This window comes from Octopus bimaculoides, chromosome 5, assembly GCF_001194135.2.
Source record: "Octopus bimaculoides isolate UCB-OBI-ISO-001 chromosome 5, ASM119413v2, whole genome shotgun sequence".
Classification (NCBI taxonomy): domain Eukaryota; kingdom Metazoa; phylum Mollusca; class Cephalopoda; order Octopoda; family Octopodidae; genus Octopus; species Octopus bimaculoides.
Genome location: NC_068985.1, coordinates 13,256,565 through 13,267,268, shown reverse-complemented (window position 1 = coordinate 13,267,268; position 10,704 = coordinate 13,256,565). Strand labels below are relative to the sequence as shown.

At 36.1% G+C, this 10,704-nt stretch overlaps 1 protein-coding gene across 1 annotated transcript in view; it reads right to left on the bottom strand.

The window, feature by feature from the left end:
* Positions 1–276: 276 nt before the first annotated feature.
* LOC106869057 (LWamide neuropeptides-like) overlaps positions 277–10,704 on the bottom strand; it is a 103,647-nt gene continuing 93,219 nt past the window's right edge. The window contains exon 3 of the mRNA XM_014914567.2: positions 277–659. Coding sequence (XP_014770053.1) covers positions 646–659 — 14 coding nt within the window. The 3' untranslated portion in view covers positions 277–645. The remainder of the gene's footprint in view (positions 660–10,704) is intronic.

The window sequence follows — 10,704 nt, the reverse complement described above, 5'->3', positions numbered from 1 at the left end:
GCAGGAAATAAACATTTGCTAAAATGACTTATACTATACAACACAAAGAAAAACAAATTACCACCTCAACAAAAGATTAGAGAGTAAATAATCTTGATAGTATGTAAAGTGAGATTTTAAACAAATTTTTGTTTAAATTTTTGTTTGATTTTATTCGATTGATTTGCTGAAATAAAATTCACTTTGTTTCCGAAGCTAATTTAATTTTATGTTATAAGTTATACAAAGAAAAAAAGTGACAGGAATAGAAAAAAAAAAAAAAACGAGAAATCCCAATAAACTTAAATGATAATTTATTTAACAGTGTGTATTGTTTCATCAAGAGAATTATCTCGAAACTTGGAAAATAAAATAATCGCTTTTAATGTTGTGACATGGTGTTTTTCGAACGCTTTATAATTTCTTCATCTCATTCAAACTTTTTTTCTTTCTTTCACGGTCTTATGGTATCACGAACCAATCTGTATTGTCTTTCTTTATTTATTGTTGCTTAGTTGTTATTGTTGCTGCTGATGTTGCTGATGATGTATTTCTTTTAAGTCTAATCTAATTCTGCGAATGTCATTGATTTACTGAATGCATTTATATTTGGTTGTTCAGGTGATTCCATGTTGTTATAACGATGGGTTCCCAGAACGTGTATATTTATTCAAAGTCACCTGCAAAGAAAAGACAAAACAAAATGTTAGTTATTAATACAGAAATAGCAAATCTTTACAAAAACTAAGTAATTTATCATATCACACGTGTAGACATCAAACAACAGTTATGTGGTACAGAGCTGTCATATACGAAAGACAGACGACTATAAAATAAAAATAAATAACAACATCTATAATGCAGTAGACGTGGAGAAATCAAAGAAAAATTGATATATCCTGTGTTCTTATATTTTGAATTACATGAATGCTATCCGTTCGTGAGAATTTAAAAAAACCCTGTCACTCGCTTTCATCCCTAGAAATACTGTGTGTGCAAATGTGTGTGTTATGCATGTATATATATGTATGTACTTATGTATATAAGTATATATATATACATATATCTGTTTATCCCCACCCTCTCTCTCTGTATATATATATATATATATATATATATACATACGCACTCATAAAGATTCATATTCATACGTATGCACATACAGTAATATACATATGTAGACAATATGTAGTGTATATTGTTCTGTCCGTAAAGTATATCTTAGGCTGATTCTAAGGTTCAAAACAAGTCATTTGGGAGAGTGTTTTGTGAGCTGCAGACTGGCGCATCTAAAGGAAAATTGATGTGTCGGTACCTACTGTCGAATATGGATATGCGTTTGCCACAGCACACAAACACAAACATACATACATACATACATATATCCACGCACAAACTCATACATGCACAGGTAAACGCGCACACGCACACACATGCAGAGAATATATGGTGAATATAACTACGGTGGTAAATATTTTCTTAGCCCGATTTCGTTCATCCATGCCGAGCATCTGGCTGAATGTTTCCTAGATCGACGGTTCTGTTGACAATAACAGCCAGGCCAAGGTATTTTGCCATCAAGGGCGATTAATCGGTGAGTCTTGTTCAATTTGATGAGCCTGAACGGGGAGACTTCAGGTTTTTCGAAGCTGTTCAGAGGAAACTTCCTTTGATGACGAATATTTGATGTCCCTATAAGTGTTACTGGAAATGTTTGATTAAGGCTCATAGTTACACTATCTCTAGACGTTTAGAGTCTCTTTATCGACAATAGTTTATATCGCTGGTGGTCGTTTATTAGTTATTAGTTTCTGTGTTTTTTTAAAAAAGGATGTGGACTGTTGGCTATTATCTTTTAATTCAGCTAATAATGAATTGGGAATAATTAACAAACCTAGTTCTGATTCTGCCAAAATGAATATTAGATGCATAACAATATGACTGCAGTATTTTTTTTATCTACAATTTTTACGTCAGTGATAGTAAGTAACCCTTCTGAGACGTCCTATTCCATTATTGCAAACTTTTAACCATCTCGATTAGATTTCTCCCAAAGAATCCATTACAATTAGCAACCACGAACCTCGAACAAGGAGTCACTTTTAAACTATGGTACATCCTTCTCGATATAAGTTTCATATATGAATCCGTAACAATAATGAAACTGAAGTAGCTAGCACAGTTTATGAATGATATTTTTTGAAAGACCATGTGCATATGCTCTGAAATTATCGAGATGACAGCTTCGTCGCCTCATGCAATATATATGACTTAACCCATCATATCGCAGTCAGTGATACCAATTAACTGGAGTTCAGAGATATAGTTCAACTGTTGTCATCAAGGTAGAATTGTCCAGTTGCTTGATAGCTCCAGTTTGACCGAAAATTGATGACCAGTGTTTACAATGTGACATTAATCAGATGTTCTTAGTGACCACACTTGTGGATTTCATTCTATAAGTCTCAAGTCATATTTTGCAACGTGTCGCTCAATGAAAAACATTTCGCTAGATCACCCAGAATGACATTTGATAATCAAACCATTTAGTTGTCTGATGGTTGTCGATTATTTATTTACTTCATATGGTTTCATCGCTCACGATGAATGACCAATGAATGACCAAATGTTTTGTAATAATCTCAACGTCGTATATTGATTTCATCAACACGCGCACGAACACACACACACACACACACACACACACACACACACACACACACACACACACACACACACACACACGTGTTTATGTGTATGCATTTATTAGAGCTCATATTATCGAAGGGCACTATGACCATGCTACTTAAACATTACAGTTCTGAATCTCGTGCAATATGGTTGCTAACATCGAAGACCTGAGAATATTTACCGAATTTTTTGTCATTCCTTTCCTTTAATGTTGTTGTCTATTGAGTTATTAATGCAAGAATTGGGAAGCTGTTATTCGCATGGATTTGTTAAGGGGTTCGCAGGCATTAAAAAAAAAACACATTAAGGCTAAACCGTGACTGGACTTCGAAACACTACCTCAGTAACTTCAATGTATATTGTTTCCTTTATGATTAACAAGAAGGCAATTAAAAATCTCTGAATTTATACAATATATATGAACTATCGTATTGTTTAAGTCATCTGCTATTGTGAAAACAGATCTGTTTGCATATTGGTCATTTAATAATTAATCGAATAAAAGATGCTTTTCATAGTATGGGAAATATCTAGAAAGAAGTTTATCATCAGACATTCCAAAACAAGTTCCACAAGAATAACTATACAAGAGATGTATTTAAATGACAAAAGAATTATGATGAAGCTTTCATCAATTTTCTCACTTCTATAAATTGATGTTTCTTTATAATTAATATCAAATATGAATAAACTTTTGTGTAATATTGGTTTCAAATTTTGGCACAAGACCAGCAAAGTGGGGGGAGAGGTCTCCAATATTCAGCCGGTATTTTTTCAACGAACCCGGAACTCGACCTAGGCTGAAATAGAACTCAGAATGTAAAAACGGATGAAACACTGCTAAGCAGTTCGTCCGGCGTGCTTACGATTCTACCAGCATTCCACCCTACCTTTGTGTAATGTTAGATACATTATACTATAACACAACTATTTTTTTCGTTCGATAAAAAATAAAATTACGTGGACAGTTAAAAAAATGTATAAATACGAATTATACACCTATTTCATATCAAAATGAAAGTAACTCAAGGAAAGTATCTTTCTGCAATAATACATTTGGTGCGAAGAATTTTTTGTCTGGTTTATCCCGTAGTCTGGGGTTTCAGTTAACTGAAAATAAATACTAAAACTAAAGCTATACTTTTAAAGCTGCGTTTTCACGTATGAATGTATTCCTTTATTGCCCACAAGTGGCTAAACATAGAGGGGACAAACAAGGACAGACAAAAGGATTAAGTCGATTACATCAACCCCAGTGCGTAACTGATATTTAATTTATCGACCCCCAAAAGGATGAAAGGCAAAATCGACCTCAGCGGAATTTGAACTCAGAACGTAACGGCAGACGAAATACCGCTAAGCATTTCGTCCATCGTGCTAACGTTTCTGCCAGCTCGCCGCCATCTCACGTATGTTTGTATGTATGTATGTAGAGGAATTTGAGTATTTCGCTTTAACCATTTTGGCCCTCTTTTGAAAAATTCGCTAACTTTCCTCGCCATCCTATCTTTCCCTTCCAAATCGCTGAGGCAATCGTTAAAGACTATCGAAAGGTAGTTGGTTGTCAGTTCTCCCATGTTTACAGCATAACTTTTGTCACAGCTGTCAGGCAGGTGAAATATCTGACTGCGTAGTTCTATGAACGGAGGGCGGTGAGACAATCTTCAAGACGAACTTGGCCGATATCCGGATCCTTATACACGACAATAGAGCTTTGTCAAAGCCCCATCAGACAACAATATTCAAGACAGTCTCAATTCTTTTACTACATGTTGGAGTGACCTGCATCAGGACACTTCCGTGCCTGTAGAATTTATCTCAGTTTGCCAGTACCCATCGGTAGCACTGCAATACTAAGTAATTCTGAAACTTATCCACGGTAGATACTGGGCCTAACATCTTTCAGAACCTCCAGTTTGGACCCATCGATGTCAAAATTATCCTGGAAGACGCCGCCATTTACACCCATCCCTTGCTTTTATTTTTCAAACTTTGAACTCTACAATTACCAAATGCTATGCCCAAGGCAAAAGAAAAAAAAAAAGCGTGGGTTTAAGCCGATGATATGATATATTCTATATCTATCGTCCTCACAGAAATCACAAGCAAAATTGATATTCCATGGAATTTGACCTGAGACTATAAATTGCAGGAACAAATTCTGCATGGCAGTATGCCCCTAGATCCTTTCTAATTCTCTAATTTAGAGACAATTTCAGTGAGGGGTTACATCATGTCTTCGATCCCAGTGCAAGACTGATACTTTATCGATTTATCGACTCCAGAAGGGAACGAAAATTTTACTTTAGCAGGATTTAAGAATTTAAAGTGATATCACATAGAAAATCATAAATATCTCTACACAATATAAGTTCTAGAAAAGTATTTCCTAGTATATTCGTGCCGTAGCTGTTCCTTGGCACGTCTACGTAAGTTTTCACCCCTACACACACACACACACACACACAACTTCACATGAGTGTTATGTATATTTTGTGCTTTTTCTTCTGGGCGTCCACTTAGTGCTGTACCCACGGATGTAGTAAAATGCTATTTTATGAGAAAATATTGCAAAAAACGTCACCCATCTCTTTCCATTTCAAGAAAGTGTAGTATATAAAACCCATCAACTGGAACGAATAACGTATGCATCCCTGCTAAATCATCCAATTCACACCTGACAGCACATACATGTATATGCATGGATAGAGACAACGGATTGACTCAGTCAAAATATTTTTTCCAATTTTCTATGTTGAAGCGTTTTCGAAGGACACACATTAAATGCACAAAATTGAAATGGGAAACTATTATAGCTAATCACACTGATATTAATAGCTCCTTCAAACGTTAAAATTGGAATAAAGTATTTTTTTCTTTCTAACGCTGTCTGAGTATCTATTCAAGTTCACCTGAACCAAAGCGAAGCAGTAATACTATTTCGATATCCGAAAGTATAAATTGCTGCTAGAAATGCAAAAACGTTTATCTTCCTATTTGTAATCTGAGGATATGATGGCAGTTGTCATAAAACTAGTCGTTTCTAGTGGAGAAGTTTCGATGGTATGCCAGTTTGCCCTGTGTCCTTCGTTTCTCAGTCAGTGTTGAAATGTTATTTTGTCTCTCTCAGTCCCGTATAGCTTATACCTGTGGAGGCGCAATGGCCCAGCGGTTAGAGTAGCGGACTCGCGGTCATTGGATCGCGGTTTCGATTCCCAGACCGCGCGTTGTGCTTGTTTATTGAACGAAAACACCTAAAGCTCTACGAGGCTCTGGCAGGGGATGGTGGCGAACCCTGCTGTACTCTTTCATCACAACTTTCTCTCACTCTTACTTCCTGTTTCTGTTGTGCCTGTAATTCAAAGGGCCAGCCTTGTCACTCTGTGTCACGCTGAATATCCCCGAGAACTACGTTAAGAGTACACGTGTCTGTGGAGTGCTCAGCCACTTGCACGTTAATTTCACGAGCAGGCTGTTCCGTTGATCGGATCAACTGGGACCCTCGTCGTCGTAAGCGACGGAGTGCCAACAACAGCTTATTCCTGTATTTGCCATGCAAGGGCTTTTTGTCAGGGCTTTGTTCTTGATTTTATCAACTATACAGTGTAGTAGAGTCAGTTGGGCTAAATCTGTGAGAAAAAGAGTACCATGATGCCAGAAATTTGGAAACGACATAGTGTGCTGCTTGGCATTCGCGTCGGAAGCTCCAATATGAACATTTCAGAGTGTTTGGGTGTCATAATTGCATTCCCTTGTCGTAGTTCTAGCTTAGAAATTATGTCGGTCAATCTGTCTGTCTATCTGTATGTATATATGTGTGTGTGTGTGTGTGTGTGTGTGTGCGTGTGCGTGCGCGCGCGTCTGTATGTATATATGTAAGTATGTATGTATTTATTCATGCATGTGTGCGTGCGTGCGTATATGTAAAATACTTTGGAATCAACGAAATATAGAGTACAACGTACAAAGGAAAAGAATGAAACGGAAAGAATATTTTCTTGCGAATTTGATTAATACTTAAAACATAGCTAATTAAAAAAAAAAAAGAAATTGTCCACAATATTCTAGTTATACGTGTGGTATGTAACCTTTATAATATACTCGTATATGTAAATAAACTAACCAGGTTAGACAACGGAGTAAGGAAAATATTGGTTGCTTTTAGAATATACCACGCCAAATCTGATATAGGTTATACATACTACAAATTATAGGCGATAGGCTCTTTCTACCTGCAGATAACTATTACAAAATATCCACCGTAGTCTATTGATAGTTATTAAGAAAAAGAAGAAAGTCTGTAAAGTAGGTGAAATTAAAGCTAAACCTAGAACTGTTGAATGCAATGATAAAACGATGTCAAGAAAACTTCCTACGTGTCTACCCCCGGTAGACACAATATCTTCAATCAACAACCTTACGATATTCTATACTATGCGACGTCTATAAATAATAATAATAATAATAATAATAATAATAATAATAATAATAATAATAATAAGAAGAAGAAGAAGAAGAAGAAGAAGAAGAAGAGGAAGAATAAGAATAAGAAGAAGAAGAAGAAGAAGAAGAAAAAGAAGAAAAAGAAGAAGAAGAAGAAGAAAAAGAAGAAGAAGAAGAAAAAGAAGAAGAAAAAGAAGAAGAAGAAGAATTGGAAGAAGAAGAAGAAAAAGAAGAAGAAGAAAAAGAAGAAGAAGAAGAAAAAGAAGAAGAAGAAGAAATCTTGAAATTCGGGAAGAGGGTGTTAGCCCATAAAATAAGCTCCGGTGCTCAGCAGATATTTATTTCCTCGACCCAGAAAGAATGAAGGGCAAAGACGGCATCGACAGAATTTGAACTCAGAACGTAAAGAGTCTAATCAATTACAAGGTTCCCAGTATTCGACTGATACCTTTTTTATAGACCACCGCCCCCACGTACAAAATCGTGAGAAACAAAGATGGCCTCGTCGGAATTCAGAATATATTTTTTTAGGATCATACAAATGATATCTTCTTCCACCTCTCCTTTAAACATGTTTCTACTTGATTCATAGAATTTGGATATATCGAATATAACTGTAAGAGAAACAGTTCTTTCGAGTAACGTCTTAAGGGAATCTGTGTGGAACACGTTGGAAATCCGATAAATGGGAAGACGAAAATTTCAGGTCTGAACCTATTTTAGATATGATTATATCTTAACTCGCTGACTCCGTGCCGTCAAAAATAAGGAACATAATAATCACAGATACAAACATTCATATACTTCCCGTGTACATGCACACATACACACACACACACACACACACACACCCACCCACCCACACACACACACACATATACTCACACAAAGTTGAAACGCTGTTTGATTTTTCTTTTCAGTGTTGAATGTTCCCCAACCCATTTCCATTGCACACACACACACACACACACACACACATACTCACACAGAGTTGAAACGCTGATTTTTCCCACCCCTGCCTTCGTTATTCATCTATCACTCCTTCTTCTTTCAATCGTATGTTGTGACGGAGAAAAACAGAAGATACACGACACGGTCTTTGCCACTTCCTTTCTCTCATTGCTATTACTTCTCTCACTCTCTCTTAGTCAGGGCTATTACTCTCACTACTTCTCCTTCACTGAATTACTATTTTCTCTCTCCTCCCTTTATTTATACTACTCCTACTACGTCTCCGTATAGGCATATAAAAACACTACGCTTATTATTGTATTACGAGATTCTCCTGAAGTTGGCTTTCTCACTGATTCACAACGTCTACCAGACAACGAAAAGAAGTAACAGAGCACAGAAAGGACGAAACACGTAAAAGTTAAATATGCAGCAAAATGCACATATTTGGCACACAAAAATAATGACTCTTGTCAGATAATGATATTCATTTGAACAACTCTAACGACACGGTTAACGGTTAATAATGACAATAACAACAACCATGGTAATGAACACGTAGCTGCACCTCTTGACAAATGAAGAAACAATAGAAAAGAACAGGTCAAAAGTGAAGAAACGTAAGCTTTCATGTCGCTAACATTGCCAATTCCAGACAGTTGATGGACATAATTTTAAAGAAATGAACACCTAATTCTGCCTGTTTAGTGGAAACACAGTGTTCCTATAGCCACAAGAGAACAGATAGAAAGAAGTCTAGTCGATGTGAGAAGCAATATAGATTCTATGAGTCACGTTAGGGCCTCTGAGATCGTATGCCAAATTTTTGAAACTAAGGATGTAGGAAAGACACCAACATGTTTGTGACTCATATTTCTGTCCATACACTGGTGTCCAAACTTAAGAAGCAATAATCTGCTATTTGCAGGATGTCAGTCTGTGCCAGATGTCGAGGGCTAGTGGTTTCATTCTTCATCCACAAGAAGTAAACATCGGTATCGAATAAACACTTTACTCTTTTACTTCGTTTCAATCAATTGACTGCGGCCATGCTGGAGCACCGTCTTTAGTCGAACAAATCGACCCCAGGACTATTCTTTGTAAGCCTAGTACTTATTCAATCGGTATCTTTTTGGCGAAATGCTAAGTTACAGGGACGTAAACATACCGGCATCAGTTTTCAAGCGATGGTGGGGGACAGACGCAGACACACAAACACACACACACACACACACACACACACGACGGGTTTCTTTCAGTTTCCGCCTACGATATCCACTCACAAGGCTTTTATCCTCCCGAGGCTATAATAGAAGATACTTGCCTAAGGTGCCATGCAGTGGGACTGAACCCGGAACCATGTGGTTCGTAAACAGGCTGCTTGCCACACAGTCACTCCTGCACTTTGAGAGGGTGAAGAAGAAATACGTAATAAACACTTGTAGTAAATTGCAATGAACTTCAGAAGGAGAGGAAGACATTCCAAATAGTGAGCAAACGTTAAGGAAAAGCAAAAAAAAACTTCAAAACTGGAACCCGTCCTCACATTCTTGATTTTCACTTAACCTCAGGAATATTAGTATATTACTTGCAAGGCATTATACAGGGTGTCCACAAAGTCTGGGTACATTTGGGTTAACACATACTTTAAGAAATTATTTCTTCTTATATTTAATTGTTTATGTTATGATTTTATTTACTCCATTTACCTACATGGGGATTAGCACATAGTTTAAGAAATTATTATTTCTTATATTTAATTTTTGATGATTTTATTTACTCCATGTACCCAGACATTGTGGACACCCTGTATTTAGTTTGTAATAATTTTGGTGGAGATAAGTGGTTCAATTTTCTACAGACGGTTGCCATCATTTTAGGCGGCCTCCTGTTTATTTGTTTCTGATATAACAGAATGTTTCACACTCCATTTCATGAATAATTTCTACATTTAATTCCAAGCACATATTTTTTTCATTTCACTCTTATCTGAATAATATGATTTGATCTTTACATTCATTATCGCTTTTCTGCATGAGACATTAAATCAGACTTCGATTAATATGACTGATATCTCGTTAATTTGTTTATACATTATAGCCAATGGCCTAACAATATGCATATTTGTAGAACATATTTTGTAGGTTGTAAAGAGTGATAAATTTTCTACAAAATGCTCCGGCGTTACACATATATCCAGCACTCTCTCCGCAGTTAGATTTCGTTTAATTTTTTACTATTTAAATTGTATTATTTTTCTTCTCCGTGAAATGACTTAAATACTTGTTGAGCACTGGAGTTGATTTAATTAACGATCTCAATCTTCACAAAATTTCAAACCTAGCACCCATAGAAGAAAAGACCTATTATTATTATGATGTTTTTTTATTATTTTTCTTCAAATTTTCATTATTATTATTATTATTATTATTATTATTATTATTATTATTGTTGTTGTTGTTGTTGTTGTTATTATTAGTGGTGGTGGTTGCTGCAGTAATAACAACTGTAGTAGTAGTAGTAGTAGTAGTAGTAGTAGTAGTAGTAGCAGCAGCAGCAGCAGTAGTAGTAGCAGTAGTAGTAGTAGTAGTAGTAGTAGTAGTAGTAGTAGTAGTAGTAGTAGCAGCAGCAGCAGTAGTA